We start from the raw sequence: 25,470 nt of genomic DNA, 5'->3' as shown, positions 1-25,470 counted from the left end.
AACGTTTGGCAAGGTTTATTGATTGGGGGAGAATCTAATAATACACGATATGCAATTTCAACGATAATGACAATGCTGATATTTCCATATATTTAACAAATTGAAAATAACAGTGGCAGTTTTAGTCATTACATCTTATATGTCCCATGCTCCTACACTGACATAGTTATTTCAATTTCGTTAAATATAAAAAGATGTTGCTACACATGAATTTTCTTAAAATAAATATAATTCTGTTATGACAGTCCCAATTACAAATTTAACAATACAATCAGCAATATTTATAGTTGTGGGTATGTGAGATGGAAGTGACAAAAAATGAAAGAATTACAAAATACCAAATAATCCTTGTGTATTGTCATCATTTTGTCAGCGTTGCCAAATCACAACGTACACTTTTGGTTTCTACTCTGGAATAAACAAGACTTTCAGTTCCATATTTTTTGGAACTTGTCCCTCGAAACGAAACATATGCCAGCTATCGAGCAAGTGGAGATAAAAAATGCTGCTTTTGGATAGATTTTATATCCCAAAGATTCCCACAGTCAACTTGAAAGGAGCACAAGGGGTCAACAGGCATTCTTCTCACCTGTGGAGGTGACCCGACCCTATGACCCTTGACCCCATCTTTCCTGTGACATCTTTAACCAATGTTTTCTCATGAGGCACATGAAATTATTTTCTCCCATGAGTTTGTCTGCCAAATGTTCTCCCCCTGGATGTTTCAAGACCAGTCCTCTTTTACTTTCATGTTTTGCTTCATCTTTTCCTTTGCACAACCAGACTCTGCTATAAATAACCAGCTGTAGATTTTGTCTTGTTTCTGGCCACCCCCCCCCCCCCCCAACTCCCCTCCACTGTAGGCAGCAACATATGGAAGCAATATTTGGAACTTTGTGCAATGTTTTTTTAGAAGTGAGTATACTGTATTTCCTTTTTGTTTTATAGTCAAGGTGATGTCTTCAAACTACTACCTGTACAATGATAAATGTGTGGAATGCATGGCTCATGAAGACTGAATTCTGATGAGCTTTGATGAATTTCATGGAGATCCCAGTCATGCAAGATATTAATGTGTGGACGAATTTGATTTCAAGCATTTTATTTCACAGACTCCCTTTAGCAAGAATTCAATCTACATTATCTCCTCTGGAACCTGATGTCATGAGTGAATACCTGGTATGACTATTTCTTGAAATGCACTATACTACAGGTTTGTGCTGGCAATGGTTCCTGTAGCTAAAACAGGAGTAATAGTTTCCAAAGCTCTTTGGAGGTCTGGATTGATATCTTCCAGTAGCAATTGTAAAACCAAAATGGCATAAACAGTCAAACCTGCTTTAGTGACCACCTGTCTACAAAGACCACGTTAGTTGTTTCCCTTGAAAATGGTTTCTCATTGAACTATTTACTAAAGGAACCTGTCTACAAACACCATGTTTTGTGTTTCCCTTGGGCAGCCGCTATAGACAGGTTTGATCTGTATAACCCTAACCCTAAACCTACATCTTTGAGGAAGCCAAGCCTGTCTGCAATATTCGCTGGAGCATGTGTTGAATCGCCAGCCTTCAGTCCAAGAAGGAAGTGGAGGGTAGGCGTATCCCAAGCATCTTTAAGGTCCACCATCTGTCTCCTGGATGATCATAGAACTGGAGCAATCAGACAGGCACCCGCTGCGCTTAACGGTGAGACACAAACCCATCCCGACCCTGCGTTCTCCCTGGCTTAGAAACATAGAAAAAATGGCAAATTAAATCTTCTAGATTTAGTCTTGATCAAGCCTCCGTCATTGATTCATCCATGACCTTTACCATGCTTGTTTTCTGTCTGTTCAGACCACCTGTTTTTATAGGAATGTATTGATTCTTTCGGCCCAGGGATGGAGCTTGTCATGCAGGCGTATGTATGAAATGATAGTTGCATTATCGGTGTACCAGAAGAGCGGAAATCATGAGGATTTTCTGATTCTATTATTTGACGTGGTACCTAAAGGAGGTTCTTAAGGATTTATTAGCATCCTGTATGATCATGTTGACTAAACGTCTGCCGTCATTACAGGTAGGTCTTCGTACTAAATACATCTCTCATTATTATTATAAAATTATTTTGTGATTGATATAGGCCTACATACATGCAAAGACGCCATTTTTACAAATCTTAGGCAAGGGTGCAGGCCTGCATGTACCGTATGGGGTAGTAGTTGATCCAAATTTTATGAAAGGTGGTGGGGGCGGGGGTAACTTATTCTATGGTGAATTTTGACGCTGGGCCAGGTCATTAGTGATTTGATTGCACAATTTTACTGTAATTGATTAATTAAAAAAAGTTATGGGGGAAGGGTGATTAGCCTTTTTCAGGATTGCGTAATTCAACTTCAGAATATACTGGCATTTATACAAAGTAGGCCCTTCATTTATTCAGTTCATTAGTAAACCTCAAAGCCAGGATCTGATTAGTCTCGACTGCCAGACCCTTGACTTCATTTTGTTCATATGCTTAATGCGTACAACCTCTTTACCAATGATATGTATATGTGTAAACTTTGAACTATTTGCCAATGATAATTTGTATTCTTAATTTAAAAACTGAAAAGCTTGCTTGGCATAGTTTACTCATGAATACATGTAGGCCTAACTACTGACATTTGATGGTCCAGAACAAGTCTCTCAGATAACAACAATAATAGTTGATTAATAATGATAATGAAAACAATAATAACGGTGGCTTCTAACAGAGCCCTTAGTCCCGTCACATCGTGACTCTCCAGATGCTCCAACATTATTACCCTGAATGAACTTGTAGAATGTTCCAATATTGAGAAGCCAAATAAGAGCAGTACTAATCCTTAATCATGAGAAAGAGGCAGAGTGGGTGGAGGGGGTGAGGATGAAAAAATGAGATTGAATTTGTTCTCCTTTGATTAAGAGAAGCAAGAAAAAGAAACTTCATAATATTTCATTCATCTTCAGTGAGAGAGAGAGAGAGAGAGGGGGAGAAAGAGAGAGAAAGAGAGAGAGAATATGATTTTAATAAATTAGGCCAAAGGCAAGGCCTTTATACTGAGATTCAAAAACAATAACCTTGTACTTCTGAGATTGAGAAGCCCCCTCTAAAAGAGCAATGATATAGGATTCATGGGTTTGTTTCATTGAGACTACTTTGGTAAAAAGTGACCTTTCCTGCTGCTGCGGTGATGCACTTTCCGTTTTCGTGGTAATGGGGAATCACCTTGAGACAAACTGTACTCAAGAGACTATGGGATGGGATGGGAAGACTGGTGTGGGAGAAACAGATCAGCGAATTCTGTATGGATTCTTTATTTTAAAAATAATTGATAAAAGCTATATTTACGATTCACGCACATCCCTTGGTTAGTTTTTTTTTTCTTTTTCTGTTTAATAAAAAATGAAATATATATATGTGAATATTTTACATTATAAAAAATGAAATATATATATGTGAATATTTTACATTATAAAAAATGAATATATATATATGTGAATATTTTACATTATAAAAATGAAATATATATATGTGAATATTTTACATTATAAAGAACTATATACAAACTGCCAGTAACCTTGTTCTTACATGTATGTAGGTCTTGGAGATCACTTTCTTGGCCTGAATTTGTAAAAGTTCATTGACCTTTTATTGGGGACGCTGCTTTACTTCCATGATTGCACTTTTAAAAGGCTAACTAGTACCATTTTGACAGGTGCTGAACTAATGAGGTACCTGTTTTCTGTACAAACAGGCCAGTTTTCATTAACTACAAAGTACAATGCAGGCAAAATGTCACAATATTAGTATTTCTGAAGTGCTCCGGTTCATGATTAACTTCACCGTTTATTGCGGGATAGTTTAGTCAGTTAATAGTTTGATTACCGATGTCAGCCATGATGTAAACATGGGCTGTGTCCAGCGGAACTTCCTCGTTTTCATCGTAAGGAAGCATTTATGTGGGGGTATCTGACAATCAATATCATGTTAGTAACATTGCAAAAGTGGGTGGTTGGTATTTTAAAGGTAAAGACCAGTTATGGTCATGCGATTGCATTGTGAAAGAAACGTTGTGGAATCGATCAGAAAAGGTTGATCATCTAGCATCTAGCATCTGCAAGGTTCTGGAATCATCAAAATGATAAGAAATTTGGCCCATTCTTCGTAAAGTTACAATCACTATACACAGAAAGATGTATATGGGACTACCCTATATCTCTCACAGACCATGAGAGAAACAAATTTACCAAATATATGAATTAGTAGGCGGTTTCCCGGCAAATTTTTTATCATCATGTATTAGTCAAAACATATTCTTTCACATGATTGGTAATGAGAGCTTCCATTTCATTTTCTGAAATTGGGGCGTTTCCCAAACTGGTCATTACATTTAAGGTTTCTCTAAGATTTAGAATGCACTGTAAATGTCAAGAGGTTATTTTTTCCTTTTCCTTCTGTTTGTCTGGTATCCTGTTTGTGCAACATGTCCTTGTTCACATGTCTGTTGTTTGTTATGTTTTTTTTTCTTTTTTTCTTCAATATGACCCTAGAAAATGAAGTCTGTATGAAGCCAATCAATGATTGATTATCATGGAAAATAAAATAAAAGGAGCACTTGATTAGCTTTAGAAGCCATGGCTCAGGTTCTGAAGTTATTTTGGTCTTTCATTGAGTTATTTCGACTGCCCTGAAATATATATCTCAATTACAATGAGTCACTGGACAATATCTATGCATACATGTACGATGCATGTAGCTGGCTGTATGAGCACTAATGTAGACGTCTGTGTGGTAAATGTTCAGTAATCAGTAGTAGTTATTCCTTATCCTTTAAATTTCTATTGACCCAGAAAAAGAAATAAATTTTAAAACTCAATCCCTAGAATTTCAATGATAATGGAACACTGGTAATCAGTGGTAAAAACTTGATGAAAATTAAAAGAATGATTTTAAACTGTTTTTCATTGTGATTTTAATAATGAATGAACTTGAGGATTAGAAAATTTGCGAAACATCGCCAGTGGAATTTTAGTGATATTGCTACACTAGTAATCAGTGGTAAAACCCCAATAAGACTGAAAAGAGAAAAGAACATAAAGTTCTTAATCTGCCTCGGGCAACCCCTACAGTCTGTGTTTATTGTTTGCAATTTGTATGATAGCTGAATCAGGATGTAAGATCTATTTTCTAACACCACCTCTAGGATATAAAAAAGGAAAAACTATAGATAGACTTACAGTAAGTGGTGTAATCTCACAAAAGGGAAAACAAAGTAACTCCATCATGTGTATACATAGGCTAATTCCCCCAGCCCCCTTTCCATTTTAAACTGACCAATTTTGGATGTCGATAAGGAAATCCCTGTCTAAAGTCTTGCAGTTCAATAGATAGAGTACATGTATGGGTGAAGGCAATACGACAGGCTCGAATCATGAGTAAGGCGACGGCTCTTATTGCGGATTTCCTCTGCGTCGTATCATCCGTGTGATGGCTGCCAGAATATCCCCCAATTTGTACGGTGCATGCACTAATTCTGCTACTAATAGTAGCGAGGGAATATCGTATCTGCAGCATTAATTATGCTTGGAGTGTTTTGGTGTGCATTGTTAGGAGGATATGCATGTGTCATACTGCAAATATATCACTCACTTTGTGTTCATATTTTAATATTTTAAAACTGAAGAGCATTTATAGTGCATGTTACTGGAGTATGTGTCTAGATATAGCAATTGTTAATGTAAAGTGAATGTTCTGAGATTTATCATTTCAACTTTTATGGTTCCAAAACCACAAAATTCACACTAATAGTGGGTCAGTAGAGGGGTAGACCCCCCCCCCCCCCCCCAACAAAAAAAAAACAAAAAATTGCCACAAAAGGTTTTTCAAGAGTTTCTTGTAGTGTTCAACATCTGGAACAACATACTTAAAATGTTAGAACTTCAAACAAATTGAAAAGTGATATAGATATTAAAATCACATTTTTAAGATGGATATATAATGACATGATTTTTTACTATGTTGAGGTATTGGTGGCCATCTTGGACCGCTATTTTGAAAATTAAGATTTTCCAGGGGTCAGATTTTCTTAGATGTTTAGTATGTTTTTAGTGATGTCAAACACTTTTGGAAACAGTTGAAAAACCTTTTGTTGCAATTTTGGAAGGGCGTTGGGGTGTTTTGTCCATAAATAGACCAGACTGTATGTATGCCTACAACATATATGAACTTTGTACTTTTTTTTGCATTGTTCATTTATGCTAATTTGTAATAAACTCATAAAATCATATTCTTAGTACCTACTATTTACAACCCCAAAGATAAGTACTCATATTTCCATGTATTTTGAAATCTGTTTTTTTTTTGACACGCACATCGTGTAAAGCGAGAATGAGTATGGATTGATTGGAAATATAAGCTTAAAATTATGTCAACATGGTTTCTCAGCAAACAAAATGAAATCTTTATGTTTACTGGATAGGGATTACCTAGAAGAACTTTGAGAAAATGTGCAAACACTTTGGAAACAGTCAAATTATCCAACACGTTTCTAAGATCATTCTAGTTAACTTCAGAATTTGATATTAATGATTAAGCCATCTCTTACAAAGTAGTATTACTGATACATCGCATCCCGATGAGCATTTCAAAAATGGGAATGGGGAAATCAACATACATCCGTTTCCCAGTATCGTAGCTCTTGCATTGACGTTAATGGTACTTAGTCTGCTCAAAGAGTTTAACCAGACCTTGATTTGCAGGTACAAACCCTTATCGGTCAGTGTATAACACATGGTCTGGACAGCGTGGGATTTAGACTAACACACGAAGGCCATATACTATAGCCGCTCTCATCCATCCTACACAATCATTTTGAAGGAAGATTAGGCTGGACTCAAGAAACAATGTCTTTTTTTCAAGTGTCAATTGGGAGTCTGTACTCTCAGACTAGACGGTGCTCAAAGTTCACAGACCGCGACTCCGAATCTCTGTGATATTAATTTAGGCTGCCTGCTTGTTGACTATTAGTCATTGTGGATAGTTGACATTCGTTGGGGCTATACTAGGTTGACTTCTCTACGTATAATGTACCTCCTCTTATAGTCCTGTAGTCTTAGCAATCAGACCTGTGCTCTTACCTGTGCTCTTACGTAAACATCGTGTCAACAAACACAGTGTTGACAACTCAGACTACATGCACAATTTCTCAGGTCCTCAAACACGTTTAAGACTTTCTTTCTTCAGAATTGTTGCAAGACTTTATACATTGTTTGTAGGTACTGGCTGTTCCATGTAGATATAACTTGTGTGGAATTGATATTTGTTTGGGCAAGTGGCATGAGCTATTCCTTCATTTCTTGACACACTATCACGTTGACTTGCTCAAAACAATGCTCACAGGTGGAATACCGAACCACTTACAGATGTGCGCCACCATTAGTGCATTCTTCAGTGTGCATCACCTTATTGGATGGAACACTGATGAGGAATGGGTACCGCCCCACGCATGGATGTACCGAACATGGCTTCATGCATTACACTGTGTGGCGCCAGACCATTCACAAATATGCACCACCATATTCAGACTTGTACCCTTCGTGACCAGCAGCCCAAGACTACCCCCTGCTGTTCTCTTATTAGCTAGAGAGAAGAGCAAAGTGATCTGTAACTATTCACTCACTCCCTCCTAGTTTCTTGGAAGCCCAAGTATTATGTCAATTCCGACATAAATCAAATAGCAATCGTTGCTTACTGTAGATAAAAGTCCCAACTGGGCTATGATCAATAGTCTTTCCTTGCAAACTTGTTTTTCATAATTATGTATTTAAAAAAATATTTTTATTGTACATTTATGAAAGTTGAAAGAATGCAAAATAAAGTGGGCTAGAAAATACATGGTTTTGCCAAAGTTTCTTGGAGAGGGCAGTGTTAAACATGCTTTTAAAGAGGTTAAATTTTAGAATTGTAAGGAATTACAGTTTCAGTTATTAGACTACATGAAGTAGTAAGACCCTTTTTTGTTTAAAGAGGAGGTTGAGTTCTCGGAAGACGTGAAAAATAATATGTGAGCGTTATCATTGTTATTATGCAAGTGTGGAGGAACATCAGATACAAAATGTTCCCTGAAAAGCAAGGCTCTTCAAATGCCTTAATAATCTAAATATAACATGTAAGAGCATAAATCGGGACGGATTTTTATGCCACATGTTTGTATAGTCCCATATACATCTTTCTGTGTAAAGTGCTTGTAACTGTACCAAGACTGGGCCAAATTTCTTATTATTTTGATGATTCCAGAACCTTGCAGTACACACCAATACTTAAATGCTAAATGATCAACATTTTCTGATTGATTCCACACCGTTTCTTTTACAATGCAATCGCATGACCAGAACTCAACTTTATCTTTAACCTAGGCCAATTTGTACAGTTATCAGAACAATAGATGCTATGTGATTGGATGCTCTGAAATTATAGTATTCCCCCTTTTTTAAATATCTGTAGGGTTTGCTAATAAATGTTTACCACGAAATACGTGTAGAACAAGTTATATTTGATACTGGGGGATTTTGTGTTTCATGTTATCTTACAAAGCAAAGTTCAAGTGCATCTCATAAATGAGACTTCAAAATAAGATTAAAATTTGGCGAACATGAGCATGTATGAAGCAAGTGATAAAAATAGGATCCCTTGAACTTTAATACTCGCATGTCCTTTGTGATTGAGGAAGTTTGCCTCCATTTTCAGGGAATAATTTTCCTGGTATCGCATCGCAATTTGCTATGCATTTTTGCATGACTGCTATACAAAATATCTTTTGTGTAGCAGTTTTCTTCCATAGAAATGTACAGAATTGCATTTGAAATATTTATCCATCGGCTGAAATTGCTAATCAAAAAATTTGAGGAAAATTATTCCCTGATTTTATAGTTTGTTTCAGAACACATTTGACTATAACATCTTTGTTGCCTCTAGTTGAATAAGAAACTTGTGGAATATCCATCAACTATTTTTCTTAGTAACCATTATACACTGTATATGCATGCTACTCATTGAATTTTTTACTGACTTGGAACTACAATTGCTCAGCGAAACACTTCAAAACTAATGAGGAAACGTAACTAGAAACTATTTATTGGATATACATTTGTACTGTATTGTAAAATCATCAGAATCTGGTAGGATGACAATTTGCATTTTATTGTTTTTCACTAGTTAGAATCACATTGTTGGACAAGTTCAAAAGTTCAAATTTATGTAGTCTCTGTGTATTTATTTGCTTTTCGATTTACACATTTAACATTTAGTCATGACTAATGAGTTAGAAATGCAATGCCTTTGTTATTCTTCATTGTTGCCAATTTGTTATTGTTAATTTCTACCACCTTACACCAAATGCCCCTGATACTTGTCTAAAATCGAGCCTTAGATCACGACTAGTTCTTAGAACTGACAGACATGCATCTCACATGGCTTCCAGTAAATGATTGCTTTAACATGTCGGGAATTGTTTTTGTTTTCTTGTTCTGTACATTGATTCGGGAACGATTTGTTTCTCATCAACATTCCTTGTTCCTGCACCGGCTGACATTTTATCATTGGATCAGTAAGGGGAATTCTGTCTGGTTCTCCATTAGTAGTTTTCTTACAATTCCCAGTTTTCCTAAAATCACAAGACCCCTTTTCTTTCCATTCTTGGTGCTTTCCTAATGACCTTATCCCCTCTTGATAAAGGCTATGTATAGCTTTCTTTTTAAGTGTGGGTTGATTTGTTTTTTGGAAGAGAATAGGATGTATGTATTAAAAGTGAATCAGATGTTACAGGATGTCCATCCAAATGACTTATACTATGAACGAACCCTTCCTACTTTTTCTTGAACCTTGACAGTGACGTTGGATCACACCTCTTCTGGAACTGCCTTGTCCTTATAGTAAGGTCACTGCTCCGACTTCAGGAAGGGGGACAGATACGAGACATTCTTGACCTCTCGCTCTTCTCTTACGGACTATCTAGAAGGGGGAACAGTAACTATAAATTAAAAGTCTTCAGGGATTTTACTAATTCATTCATTCTTTGTCATCTGGAAAACTGATCCCGTCACTGGAAAGAAGTCTGGTAAGAATTTACGCAGAAAGATGACAGTAGTGCAAGAAGTCTGTGATGAAGAAAAGGCATATTCATCAAACCTGATTAAAGCCTCTGAATATTTAGGCCTACAGATTTGACGAACAAGTTACAGCAATTAGTTAATTTTGTTATTTCTGTTTAAGATGATCATTTATGTCGCAGGATGATCACAGCTCTAAACTTCCAAGTTTTCCTTTAAAAGCGTACATGTACACCTGTACACTGGTAGTAATGATTCACAGCCTTACCTTTTTGTTTTTTCCTTTTCCCTGTTTTTTTCGTTGTTCTGGTTAATTGGGAAGCAGAACGCTTTAATTAGGATTGATCCTCTACATTCTTTTCAGGAACATGATCACAAATAATTTCCATATTGTTCAGACTAATGCCATGTCTGTAAGTGAGTCATTGGTCCATGGCCTTAAAAAAACCGGCTAGTTCAGTGGAATTTATCAGGATGTCGTGCTCCTTTAGGACGTGTTTATCCTAGAATCGATACTCCTGAGTGAACGTTTGTAGGAAATTTATATTCGTTCAATATGATTTTGATGTCTGCATAATTAACTTGATGTCATGTCATCTATTGGACTATTTTACCGGTAAGGTTTTGTGTTTTATAAAGCTGTTCCTTCCTCACAAAGTTTGAGTGCTTGGCAAGGAACTTCGCCAGGGAGCAAGTGTAATTTGAAAGCCCTTCTTACTACAAGGTAGTAATTACAGTTAGAACTGAGCTCTTAGATCAAGTGAAATTGTGGACTTGTGGAGGAGTTTGTCTCTTGTCTACCTGGAAGGCATTCCGTTCCTTCGCTTGGAGATTTTGAGGAGGGATTCCGGATCCATTCAGACATCTCTGTAAGTTATTGGTTTTATTCAACAATGTCCTCATGTAGTTGTTAGCCTGGGGAGTGTTGTGTGTGTAGTATTGTGTGAGATTCCTCTGGAGGCACTTGCAGCGATTGCTGCATGTCAGTGAACCATGCTCTGTATGGTTTGGCAAGGATGTATGTATGTTTGCCTTCATTAAAAGAAAGTGACATGAACAGAGGAAGCGAAAGAGGCAGGGGGATAAGGTGGGGGAAAGGAAGATTGAAAAGGAGTATGTGAAGAGAAAAATACTTATTAAGGGGCCATATGTCATTGAATCATGCTCGTGTATGGTTAGAGAATTAGGCATTGTGTTGGGTGAAAGTCAAGATCTAAATGGGGAGGGAAATATACGAAGAGAGAAAGAGAGGAGCACTTTTCAAGATTCCTCAAGAGGCCCTTGGAGCGGTTGTTGCATATCAGTGAACCTGTTCCTGTTTGGTTGGGAAAGGATGCAGTGTGCATGCTGGTACAAAATTGGCATTAGCCTTAAGAGAGACCCCAACAGAGGGAGGTAAGGTGTAAAAATAAGAGGGAGTGTGAAGGGAGATAAATGGCATGGTGCCCATGGAGATGAGGGAGATGAAGTGGGAGAGAGAGAGAGAGAGAGAGAGAGAGAGAATGAGAGAGAGAGAGAATGAAAGAGAGAGAGAGAGAGAGAGAGAGAGAGAGAGAGAAAGGGAGGGAGAGGGAGAGGGAGGGAGAGGGAGGAGTGGAAGGAAAGAGGAGGATGGGGATGATGTAGCTTTCCTTGGTGTTCGCTGTTGCCAAGTGAGGAAAGGCGAGAGAAAGAATGAGAGAGAGAGAGAGAGAGAGAATGAGAAGGAGAGAGAAAGAATGAGAGGGAGAGGAAGGAGTGGAAGGAAAGAGAAGGATGGGGGTTATGTAGCTATCTTTGGTGTTTGCTGTTGCTGTTGCCAAGTGAGGAAAGGCGAGAGAAAGAATGAGAGAGAGAGAGAGAGAGAGAGAGAGAGAGAGAGACTCTGCCACACCCACACATACACACACAAGTACAGGAATTATATCTTTCACTCAAGGCATTTACACATAATATACTTGATAAGTGTAGCATGCAAGCTAAAAAGTGAAGTGATATTTGAGAGATAAAGGAGGATATTAAACAAGATTATGGCAGATGATCTGGATGCTTTCCAGTAAATCCTTACTTGGGGGAAATTTGTGCTATATTTGTGGTCACGTCAAAGGAAATGTGCAGCTTCATTAGAATGACAGGGAAAGAGGGAGACAAAAAGAATGTAGATGCCAGTTTGATATTGTCACCATCTATTGCAGGTTTTTTTTTGTTTAAGGAGACCAGGCTTTATTTCTAGAAATCGTAGGTGGCTTAGATGAATTGTTAGACTTTAAGAATGTTCTGATAGGAGATATTAATTATTTTGCCAGCTATTACTATTTTATTCAGCATATACTTTGTTTGCAGAGGATTTTGATCACTAAGTGGCATTTTCACTTCTTTGATAACTGTTGACAATTCTAGTACAGACGATTTTACTTTGAGTCTGTTTTTTTTAATTTATTCATTTACAGTGGTTATTCTTTTTCAGTGATATCATTTAAGAGATGAGATAAGTTCCTAATTATCTTTACGGTTGTATTTGACCGACTAAAATATTTCTACCTACATGTATGAACCGCCCATGTTGGGACTCCATCTTAACGTTACAGGGGACATCTTGATAATCGTTACGCTTGATGCGGGATGACAGAAAGAGGGAGCGGGTCATACAAGAAATGTCAGTGCATAATGCTGTAAGAAGGCAGTCTGCAGTCACAGACTCTAATTTGATATTAAAAACATAATTCCATGAAATCATGGGCCGAACCCAACTCTGCTTTTCTCTGGCTGTACCAAGTGATGCCAGGAGCAGCTATAGTACCTGGCCTGTGGGGGTGCAGTAGTTGGCAGTAGTCTCACAGTTCAAACACTACGCGTATGTTTTACGTACACAGTATGATTGACAAGGGTCTGTAAACTACGAAGAAGGCAACCTGCCAGGGCTTCAGATTCTATAGACAATACGCACCCACACACACACACACACACACATGCGTATCGTACACTTGAAACCTGTGAGGGCAGTTTGCACATAATGTAGAGTACATGTATCGAAGAGTCTGTAGAATACTGCACTGTGAGAGATGTAGGAACATGTCGAGAGCAATAAATCGTTCCCAGCTGCGATATATGGAGTGCTGTATACAGTATGTTGTAGTGATGATGTAGTCTCACGATCTCGAACCCGATATTGTTTCCTTGAAACATCTCGAGTCTTGATCTGTCTTTTAAATATGAATTTTGACCGATCTGCAACCATTTATAGAAATTAAAGAGCACAAGGTTCATGCAGTGACACCACCTATTTGGTACCCTATTGTTGATATGTTTTTCTTAGTTTTCATCATTGACATTGTTATTGTCTCTGCTGTACATGTACTTTGCACTTTCGAGATATTGCATTTTTAGGCAAATTATAATTTTTTTAAACATACATAAAACGCCCGGCATACTATTTTTCATGTATCATTAATGAAAGCACTAAATAAAGATCATTCATCGAACTGCATTTTATGATTGTTTAGATTGAGTGAAATTATCCAGATACATTTTATTTTCTTGTATTTGATTTTGATGTTCCACTCCCCCCCCCCCCCCCAATAAAAAAAGAATCGCAGAGCATGTATTAATGATCATTGTTTTCATTTGGTGAGCTACATGAAAGTTTCCTGTTAAGGTCTGGGGCTTGTAGACTACTCCCATTGAATGTGCGTGGGTGTAGGAGGGACATGGCAAATCTCAGCAAGCAATATGTCTAGAAGAAGATGATCTCCCCTTTTGAGATCATGCAGAATCATCTTCATGTATTCCAGCATCCATGCACTCCACTCATATTAAACAGCTGTGCTTTCTTAGACCCGGCATACAGCACCATTTCATTCCGCCGTGTATACCTACGGGCCTGTACCCGGCTTGTTTTAGTACGATTTGCGTGGGAGAGTGACATTTTCCGCCCCAAGAGAAGAGATCACAGCTTCGGGCAAGAAAATAAAATGGATTTGAATTTGCAATCAAGAACAGAACGAAGCAAAGGAACTGTTAATGCTTTTAGAGTGTCGTTTTCTTGTGGTTAGAGTTTGAGAATTACTTAAAATTGTACCTTTCAGCGACAATGACTACTCCTTGAATTTATTTTTTATTGTAAACTCTACCATGGATAGGAAAATAGATCCGTACTTTTGATATCGATTTAATCAAGCAGGCAGTATAGCCTTTTCTCAAGGCCTTATGAATTTTTACCCTCGACAGAAATGTGTCGGACCAAGTCTGCAATGTATATAATTAAGATTAACTAAACTTCAATGTTCCTCTTCTTTCAAGAATGAACATAACAGCAATAGTGGAGAATTAGTTTAGATGCGCTTTATTCAGCCTGTCATATTTTATTTACGAGGAGGAAATTCTGGAAGGCAGGCTAACCGCAGCTGTAAATGGGAGAAAGTCATTGTCCTGCGAGTGTGTTAAGAATCAACCAGGAGTTTCCATTTTACTTCAGTTCTTTTCTTCATCATGCCCTGCAGAGGAATGGCTTTCCAGGAAATCCACTCACTTGGCCGGCTTTATGTGGTTTGCCAATCTGCTCTAAGTCGCCAGGCTTTTGTCCCGCTTAGGAAATGTGAAAAGGGGGCTTCCTGTGCAGTTACAGTTCCCACTGGCTCACTCACCCCCTTCCTCTCTTAACCCCCCCCCCCCCCATATCACACTCTTGCTTCTTCTTTCCGTCTATCACTCTCTCTGTATGGCTCTCCCTCTTTCCCTTCCTCTCTTCATCTCACTCCTTTCCCTCCCTTCTCTTTTTTTGTATAACCCTTGTCTTTGCCCCCCCCCCCACTCTCTCTTTCTTTCTCTCTTTTCTCTCTCTCTCTCTCTCCCTCCCCCCATCTCCTCATCTCATAAAGCAGTGAACCTGAAAGCATCTACATTAATTTAATTTGCAGGAACATTATCAAAATAATAATAATAAAAAGAGGACATACAAAATTAGAGAAAGGATCAGTGGATTCAGTGCTATATTATATATCAGTACGTGTCTGTATAAAAAAAAAAAAAAATGAAGAAAAACACCAGATGATCTTTAGGTTTTTTTTCAAGAAAATCAAATCCGAGGAACAAGTGATGAAAACAAAAATAAATGTTGAAAGGGTGTTTTGTTTATTGCCAAATAGAGATACAAGATAAGGTAAAAGTGAAGAGGTTATTGACCTCCTCGATATTCACTTTATGGAGAGCCAGATCCATGTCACTGCCCTTCATGTTTACAATGTTGTACACTGTCTACAAGTAGGTGTTTAGAGAGTTTTTTAATTCCTTGTTTTCCTTAAAGGTGAGATGGTATTGTTGTTGAAGAGGACAATTTGAAGGGATTTGTGTCTCATTTTTTTTTTTTTTTTTTTTTTATCTCTGCTGTATTTGGGAGACCTTTCTCTAACTGTAAAAAAAGTGGTAAACATGAGAATTCTACTCTATGGCCATGTCAGTAATATCATTGTATTGCTCGTAGAAGTCTCGATGTCAAAGGTCACCATAATGTCTTCTGTAATATTTCAATAAGACAACACTTCACCATGGTATCCCACAGGTGGTCATGTTCAGGCAAGGTTTCAAATTTGCATATGAGCATATGTAATGATGATGATGATGATGATGATGATGATGATGATGATGATGATGATGATGATGATGATGATGATGATGATGATGATGATGATGATGATGATGATGATGATGATGATGATGATGATGATGATGATGATGATGATGATGATGATGATGATGATGATGTAGTTTTATAGCGCATTTTCTAAAGATATGTTCAAATGCGCTTTACAATTATATTGTTAACAGAAGAGATGAGTTTGAGATATTTGTTAAAGGTATTAAGAGATGAACTATAGTATAGGTCTATACTACTGGATGCACTGCATATATTCAAGCAATAACAAAAAATTATCTGGAGGGATTTGTATTTAGAAAAAACTCTAAAAAAACTCTAGAGGGACTCAGGGAACCTTTAAATCAACTTACAATGGGGAAGGGTGCAATATAGGGAGAGGGTGGGAAGGGAATGTGAAAAAAAAGTGATGGGACCCCTTCCCCCTATCTTATTAATTGGTGTCCTTGTGATTTGCATTTCATTCACCCAGTAACATCGCCCCCTCCCCAACGGTATAAGGGGCCCTCAATTTCTCAATACGCTCTACACCATTGGTTGGACCATTTTAAATTAAATTTTCAGATAACTTTGACCAGAAAAACCTGTCATATTCCTTGAACTGGTCGGAAAGCTTCTAAATTTAGTAACAATCCAGCACAGCCAAAGTGATGTCAAATTTTGGCAATCATGTCCACAAAACTGTATTTAGCGAAGTAATGCACTTTTCATTACACGATCCTAGGGCTTAGTATTGGTTTTCAGGAAAGACGATTAGGAAAGGAACTCTTCTTATTAAAGTAGGCTAATATTATCAGACTAGAAAACTGGCTTAGAGTAAGGCATCAATGTTAACTTATCATTCAAACACATACATTTTTTTCTATAGTTTTTTAGTATTGAGAAACATTCATTCAATCGTACTTTTTGGGTTACGACAAAGAGAGGTTCATTTTTTTTTTGCATATCTTGGGATAGATACCTGTCCGTCAGGGTGATTGATAAAGGCAGATCTTGTCATTTTCTGTCAAATCTTCTTTGCCATTTTACCTAAATTAACCTTTGTATGAACCTTTCTGAGTGCTTACTGTGGGGAGAATATTTTGAGTGCTTCCAAATTATTGATTTACTATGGAATTCATCAAAGAACAAAAACTTGCTCCAGAGATGTTATTTGAGTTGTAATGATACCAATAATGAAAATACCTCTTCCATGAATGCCAATAAATGTCATTAAATTTCTTCCCTGAAATATTTATTAGACAGTACAGGTTACTATCAGCATTAAAGTAACTTTAAGCATTAAGTTTGAAGTTTGTGTATTCAATTCCAGTTTATTTTAGCTTTTCATTTAAGGTTCTCCATGGAGTCCTTGTTCAAGCATAGATTTTGCTTCCTTCTTATAAGTTCTGAGAGAAGGAGCTGCATCTCTACACAATTATAAAGGGGTTTTTCTAGTCAGAGCTTGTTTGATTAATTTTTTATACCTCTTTTTTTTTAGTTTTCCAGAGCTGAATCACTGTCCATTCCCTTGAATTTTAACTTTTGCAGAATAAGGATTAAGGAAGGAATGAAGGGGTCAAGGGAGAGACAGGAAAGGGATGGGAAGAGACTGAAGAAGAGAAAAGGGATTGGAAAGGAATAGAGTAGGTGAAAAAGAGAGAGAGAGAGAGAGAGAGAGAGAGAGAGAGAGAATGGAAAGATTTCATTTGTCAGTATGTTTGAATAAAATATGAGAAAGATAAAGATCTGGTAACGAGAATAGGAATGAAGGGGAATACACAAATATAGAGAAGGATAACATATTTGAAAGAGAGAATTCTGGATATAGAGAAACATTATAATTGTTTACAACAATGTATATGTAGGTGGCCCAAACATTTGACAAAATGTATACAGGGCTTTGTAAATGTGCTGTCAAATTGGATCGGATAGAACTTAGGTTTTAGATGAGAAATGTGAACATTCAAATCAAATTTTTAACCCAGCATGAAGCTTGAACATGTACAGTTGATATGACAGTATGCGGTATATCATACATTCTCTAAAAGTTCAAACTGAAAGCATATTATATGTCTGAGTCATGGGCCATAAGTTTAGTCAAAGTCAATATTTTCTCTTCATAGCAGTCACAGATCACCAATGCTCAATACCTGTTGATTGCTATCACCACCATTGCTTTATTTACATAGTCTACATCAACTAGTGCATATCTAATAGTTTTATCTTTAGTAATTCTATTACCAAAAATAAATCTTTCAGTCTTTTTTGTAACAAAATTGGTGAAGGTTTTTGTATGTGCTTTAACTGAATACGTGAAAGGTGATATCCTTGTATATAGACATTATGTAGCCTACTTCTAATATCTTCATACCAACCACTTTTTATCAGATCTCCTGGAACAGCCCCACCCCCATGAAAAGAGAAAGAATTAATGATAATAATAACAACAACAACAATAATGATAATAATAATATAGATAATAATAGTAATGATAATAACAATAATAACAATAATAATAATAATGATGATAATGATAATACTAATGATAATGATAATAAATGATACTGATGATAATAGTAGTAATAATAATAATAATAATGAGAGTAATAATAAATACTCTAATTAAAAAGAAAGAGAAATTAAAATGAATTAAACAATTCTTTTAACTTTAAAAATTGTGTGATTCAAATCAAATTAAGGAGCTGGCATAAATTTCAATCAAACCAGCAGGAAATGTAAGGTGTATTTTGAATATAATCCTAAGACGAGAGGGATGACATGCATATCATTTAATCATCTAATAAGTATAGTCCTGAATGTCTCCCATTCAAAATGGCCCTTCTAGTGGCAGCAGCCAGTTTGGATAGCTACAACATGTTATGATGTTGGCCTTCTTGTTGGGAATATTGAACTTGTGAAAGGCTAGCCCTCAGTGCACCTGGATAGGATCGTACACATATCTGTTATTCCCATATCTCATCATACTGTATATATATATGGAGAGATGTAGACACATGATGAATGAGCTCTATGAGCATGCACGGCTGCTCGTATAAATCATTAATGCTTACCCTAACTTTATGATTGATACCAAACCCTCCAGTGCATGCCTCTCACAGATGCAGTCTAGCTCCCACAAGACGGATCATATTGTTGCTCTGGGTTTATTAAAGAGAAAGTTAAGTTCTGGGAAGAGGTGAAAAATATGTTGTGAGCGTTATCATTATTATTATGCAAGTGTGGAAGAACATCTGATAAAAAATGTTCCCTGAAAAGCATGGCTCTTCAAATGCTTTCATATTCTAAATATGGCATGTAACAACATAAAAATTGGGACAGATTTTTATGCCATATGTTCGTGTAGTCTCATATACATCTATCTGTGTACAGTGCTTGTAACTTTACCAAGACTGGGCAAAATTTCTTATCATTTTGATGATTCCAGAACCTTGCAGTACACACCAATACTGCTAGATGATCAACCTTTTTTGATCAATTCCACACCGTTTCTTTCACAATGCAATCGCATGACCAGAACTCAACTTTATCTTTAAGCTTCTCTGATTGCTATTAGATGTTTCTGATATCCATGGCTCTTGTTGCGGATTTTCCTAATGCTAAATAAGTTATTTAAACTATTTGACTATTGCTACTGCTACTACTTCTACTACTACTATTGCTGCTCATGTTTCCAATATGGCGAGAAACGACTGAAATGTTTTGAGCAAACTTTCATGCCATGTTTATGCGTGTGCAGTCCAATATACCCACTTTTGTGTACAGCGCATGTCTTCCTGATTCCGAAACATGGCAGTATCCACCAATTACTATGTGCTACATCTTCAACCTTTCTGAATTGGTTCCACACAATATCTTTCACATTGTAATTGCCAGAACAAGAGGATGTTTCACAAAGATCTTAAGTTGAACTTATCTCTATGTTGGACTTAAAAATTATGGAGAGCCATTTGTAGCCTTAAAATAAAATATATTCAAAAGTGAAAATTCAAGTATTTTAGACTTTTCATGAATTTCAAATCAAGAACATGAAGTTTTCCATGATAATTGAAAATATGAATGATTTTAATCAACATTTTATGCCTTTTAAAATAATTTTAGAAAAAATATTTTCAAAACGGCTTTCCATAATTGAAAGTCCAACTTAGAGATAAGTTCAACTTAGGATTTTTGTGAAACGCCCCCCTGCCCTCATCTTTCTCTTTAACCCCCATATACTCATTCTACATATACTGTACATGAATATAGGTGTGCTATTTGTACTAATTTCTTATCTACGTGCAGCTGTACAGCCAAGGCTAGCCTACAGTACAGGAAGCCCTATAAAAGCATTCCTTAGGAAAACTTGAAAATTATATAAAGATTGAAACTAAGAATGTAAAATTAGCTCATTATCTTACTTGCGTTTTTGGATATTTCCTTTAGAAGTCAGGCCTTGTAGGGGTTGGTTGTATATTAAAAGCAACAACAAATCAGAGAAATTGATCAGATTGGGTATGAAATAGAGAGTAATCTTATTAAGTATAAGTTGAAAGAAGTTTTTAAATAGGCGACTCTGTAATGTGATATTTGTTGTAAGTAGCTCTCCATCTATTAATTTCACTGGATGTACCCTATAAATCGTTGTGATGTAGCATTTTGTAAATATATATTTCTTCCTTGTCATTATTCAGGTTGAGGCTCAGCTCACATGCTTCTGACGGTCTGATACCATCAACGTGCAATCTAGAGGTCACACCAAACAGGACTGTGACCCTTTAGGAGAGAGGTCAAAGTTCATTGAGAAGGAAGGTGCTTCAAAGATCAGAGAGAGTTAAAGAAGAAGAAGAAGAGAATAGAGAGGGAAGAGAAGGAGGTGGAGGGGGACTGTTACAGGCCCTTCTGCGACTGATGTTGGGAAGATAGACAGATTTCAAGATGGCGCATGTTTTTGGGATCACCATTATCTGCTTGTGTGCCCTCTTCTCCGTCTCCAGTGCAATCTCAGGTAGGTCTTTTTTTTATAAACTAGCTCTGAATATTTAAGATGATAATCCATTCATACTTGTGTTGCCTGACTGTTGTGGGATCAGCTTGTAGTATGTTCAAAAGAATTACCATTTGTTTTTGGGATCACCATTATCTGCTTGTGTGCCCTCTTCTCCGTCTCCAGTGCAATCTCAGGTAGGTCTTTTTTTTATAAACTAGCTCTGAATATTTAAGATGATAATCCATTCATACTTGTGTTGCCTGACTGTTGTGGGATCAGCTTGTAGTATGTTCAAAAGAATTACCATTCATGCTGTGAGTGCTCGAGGTAGTCATTCAAGACATTGTAATTCAGAAATACAAATGTAATACATTCATTCGTTACCGTGTTCATTGCTGGGGCTATTATTGTTACAGCTATTAAAATTGTTAACTATATATATCTATTTAATGCTATTGTTGTTGATATTTTCACTTTTCATATTTCTATCAGACATTACTGTCCATCTTTAAAGTAATACAATTATGAACTGATTTTGTTTTGCTAGTGCAGCTATTATTACCATTACTTTTCTGATCACTATTATAGCTACTGTTACTTGAGTATTACAAGGATGCCAGTTTTTGGGGTTTGTCTGATTTCGGTCCTTGTCATCTTTCTCTTTCAGTCTTTTTCAGGCTTTTTCAGGTTCTACATTGCGCATCACACATCACATTTCTGTGACATTTCTGTTTATTTGAGTAAATCCAACTGATATCCCTTGCATTAGTCATTCTAGTACAAATCCATTACATTTGTAGTACAGTCAAACTTGTCTATAGCGACGTCCCAAGGGAAACACAGAAAGTTTTTTCTTTGTAGATGGGTTCCTTTAGTACATGTTTTAATGAGAAACCATTTTCAAGGGAAACAAAACATGTGGTCTTTGTGGACAGGTGGTCTTTGTAGACAGGTGGTCACTATAAACCAGGTTTGACTGTTTCATCATAAATTTTGTATTTCTTCTATCCCATCCCAGCGGAAATCCTAGAAAGCAGTCCGGTTCTCTTGGTGGGTAGCAGCCATACAATCCACTGCATGGTGGACATCAGCGGAACCAACCTGACCGCAGCCGACGTCATCTGGATCAAAGGCTTCAGTGAAGTCGTCGACTACCATCGCCACAGCGTGCTCAACGACACCGTGGCCCAGCTCCACATCGACGATGCCCAGTTCGAGGACAAGGGCTACTACTACTGTGCCTTCCCCGAGGATCAGTTTCATGAGTTCATATCAGCGGCATCTAATGTTCACGTGGGATGTAAGTGGTAGACATTAGTCCAGACTTACTTAGAATTTTAAGCAGACCTTATTTGTAATGTAACCAACTTTGATACATACATCTTTGTGAAGTGCCACAATACCAAAATGTAAAAATGGTCTATTGAACTTATCAATAAGGCAATATTTTATATTTGAGGGGATGTTGAGTTCTGGGGCCATGCTTCATAACTTTTTTTTAGCAATAACAAGTTACAAGTATTGGTGCAAGCTACTCAAATTATTTCATTTGATCGACTATGAGTAGATTTTTCTTGGTGGATCAATGGCAGCTTTTATTTTTGTGTGAAAGGAAAGTGGGCCCTTACATGGGATTGCACTTTGACTTATACTGTGACAAGGTTATACTGGAATTCTCCCCTCTCAAACAGGGTGCTTACATAATGCAGAGAGAGTCTGAAGACTTGGGTAACAATACACAGATGCATTGCTTTGAGATGTAGTAGTAAGTTATAGATCCATAACGATATTTTAATCATTGTTCCGTCATCCCCTGTTACCCCCTCCCACCCCCCTTTCTCTGTGAAGGGCCCCCGGAGCCAGTAAACAATTTGAGTTGTCACTCTACCAACATCGTTGACTACTGGTGCAATTGGGAGGACGGCCGACCCACAAACCTTAAGACGGTCGACACCATGTACTATGAGGGGTAAGCCACAATTAAAGTACTTCCTTCCATACATGCATTGTACATTACAGTCAGACCAGTGTCGAAAGACCGCTCAGAGGAAACAAGTGCCACAGTAGACATGTTCTGCAACATGTTGCAGAGTGCTGTCAAACCTGTTTGTAAAGATCACCCAATTGAAACATGAAATATGGCCACTGTAACCAGGTGGTCTTTCTATTCAGGTTCTCCAACATATGGAACGTATCTCAAACCGGTCAAACCTGTCTAACAAGGGAGTTGGGACTGTAGTCCAGCCCTGCTTATTAGACAGGTAGCCTGTGTGGAGTGGTAGTCTATATATTCAGGTTTGATTGTGTAGGACTTAATAATAAATAGTAATAAACAACATTTATAAGGCGCTTAATACTGGTGTCTCAAAGCGCACCATATTCTGACTAAACAATTATTTACCAAAACTTATAATAAACACACAACTTATACATCTGTTCTTTATTCAATAAATCATGCAAATATAATAATAAAAAATAAGATAAGAGTGAGATCAAACATACATACTAGAGGTCAAACATAGGATCAAACATAAGATCGAACAAACAAAAAAATAAGACAGTATGCACCTCCCTTGACTTGTTATGAATTCAGTGACTTTTCTGAAAATACACGAATGGGATGTCCATGCACGTGACAAGTGTCATGAGAAATTGATATATGAAGCCCTTCAAAAGTCAAGTTGACCATGTTCAGATTACTAACCTTGAGAGTAGAGCATACCATTTCTCGATATAAATGGTCATTAGACGGTTTTAACTACCTTACAAGAAATACAGTAAGATAATTAAGATGAAATGTGATTATTCAGTTCTTTGAATTGGATATTAAAATGAAAAAGCTGATTGATAATTATTTCTTTTGCAGCGACAAGATTTGTTAACTCTAGAAATTTGCCAAAAGCTGTGTACTGTTTTTACTTTGTCATATTGTTAATATACATGCCACCAACCAACATCCCTTACACATAGTGCAACTTGATATCTATGTCTCTTTGTTTGAAAGTTACAGCCCCTTTGCCGAGAACCATCCCATCTTACCCTGTCATCCGGAACGGGAAAACAACTTTTGCAAAGTTACCGACGGCTCCCAAACTGAAATATATGTCGTCAGCTCAAACCCCCTTGGCAATGCCACGGCGCGTTTGGGTCTAGAGTTTGACCCGCACAGTGAAGGTAAGACTCGTTTGTGATTGTTGTCTCACATGGTTTTGCAGTGCTCTTCGTGTCTTGGTCAACGTTCAGAAGCTGTCCTAGTCCGTCCGCGCTGACGTCTCTCTACTTCTTTCTCTTCTGGAGAGGAGTGAGGAAAGCCTTTCTCCGCAACTCTGTCTGCAAACATCTTTTTTTTGCCATATATTTTTTTTTCTTCATCCTTTTTGAACTTTCTCCTCTGTGGGAATTTCAAACTCTTGTTATGAAAGCATAAGCTTGGCTTAACTTGAGCCACTGACACTATGAATATGATGGACAAAGAAAGCGTACAAAATATACAGTTCCTCAGGTAGACAAAGGAACATCCCTTCACTGCTATTATGTAAAAAGGGAATATGCATGTGACACCTGTTCTACACATTTTTACATAATAGAAGTGAAGGGATGTTCCTTTGTCTACCTGAGGAACTGTATATTTTGTCCGCTTTCTTTTTCAGTCATGTTCATAGTGTGATAGACGGAATGCCAAGTGTCAATCTCTGCTATGTAGGATTTTTTTGTAGATCTGTTACAAATATCTTACAAATCATCAAACCAAATGATGTCAAATGATGTCGGTAGTGAGGTACACAATGACTGTATATCTTACAGGATGTAGAGGTTGTCTCTTGGCGCTTCATAAATCAGTGATTAAATTGTCTATTTTCTTGGGCCTTGAAACCCAGACTCAATTTAGTATGTGTTTCTGAATGCCAACTTTATTCTGCTCTTACGTCCATCTGCTTCTCCATCTGTCCTTCAGAGATGGACCTGCAGCTATCAGACCTCTTTGTCTACGTATTCTAAGATTTCTCTTGATTAATAGTCACTGGTTGCAGAAATCAGCATTGCTTGCATACTCAAAAGAATATTACACAGAGCTGGGGGATGTTTCACAAAGACTAAGATCAACTTAAGTTGGACTAAACTATGGCAGGCGTTCATGCCACTGTTTGCTCTCACCATTTACTGGCATTTGTCTCTCAAGGGACATACAAATCGTGGGCACAAATCCACACTTTTTTTCTTCAACAGTGAACTATCAAAAATTTCTGTAGATTTGTGACATCCCTTGAGAGACCAATGGTGAGAGCAACTAGTAGCATGAATGGCCTGCCATGGTTCAGGTCTGACGAAAGTCGATCTTAGTCTTTTTGAAACGCCCCCCTGGTTTGTGAAACTAGTGACTATCTATGCTATATGTCGGCATTCTGCAGTTTGAATGATATGTGAGACTAGATACTTGTCCTAGATTCTATTCTATTTTAGAAATAGCTTTCTTTGCATCATTGGCTGCCCACAGGAAGGCTCTTAACTGCCTTCTCGATGGCTGCCCACAGGAAGGCTCTTAACTGCCTTCTCGATGGCAGCCGATGAGAAGCACTCCTATGATAGTGTAGTAGATGTGCTTATGAGTTCAATAGACCAGTTCAGGGTTAGCACAAGTCCCAGATGACCCCAAATATCCACAGATCTTCAAAACATGAAGAGGTCCCACTTTGTACATTTTGAAATAATCACTCCTACAGCGATGGAGGTGCTACATAAATAGCCTCTGTTTCCCCTTGTCA

At 37.3% G+C, this 25,470-nt stretch overlaps 1 protein-coding gene across 1 annotated transcript in view; it reads left to right on the top strand.

Annotated features, from left to right (window-relative positions):
* Positions 1-1,458: 1,458 nt before the first annotated feature.
* The window catches only part of LOC100892661 (protein sidekick-2), a 44,253-nt gene continuing 20,241 nt past the window's right edge, over positions 1,459-25,470 (top strand). The window contains exons 1-5 of the mRNA XM_030980021.1: positions 1,459-1,685; positions 20,412-20,725; positions 21,726-22,007; positions 22,556-22,676; positions 23,712-23,881. Of these exons, the coding sequence (XP_030835881.1) occupies positions 20,656-20,725; positions 21,726-22,007; positions 22,556-22,676; positions 23,712-23,881 (643 nt within the window). The 5' untranslated portion in view covers positions 1,459-1,685; positions 20,412-20,655. The remainder of the gene's footprint in view (positions 1,686-20,411; positions 20,726-21,725; positions 22,008-22,555; positions 22,677-23,711; positions 23,882-25,470) is intronic.

The sequence above is a fragment of the Strongylocentrotus purpuratus genome, unplaced genomic scaffold, assembly GCF_000002235.5.
Source record: "Strongylocentrotus purpuratus isolate Spur 01 unplaced genomic scaffold, Spur_5.0 spur5_contig_817, whole genome shotgun sequence".
In the NCBI taxonomy this organism is placed as follows: Eukaryota; Metazoa; Echinodermata; class Echinoidea; order Camarodonta; family Strongylocentrotidae; genus Strongylocentrotus; species Strongylocentrotus purpuratus.
This window is presented reverse-complemented; position numbering and strand designations above follow the sequence as displayed.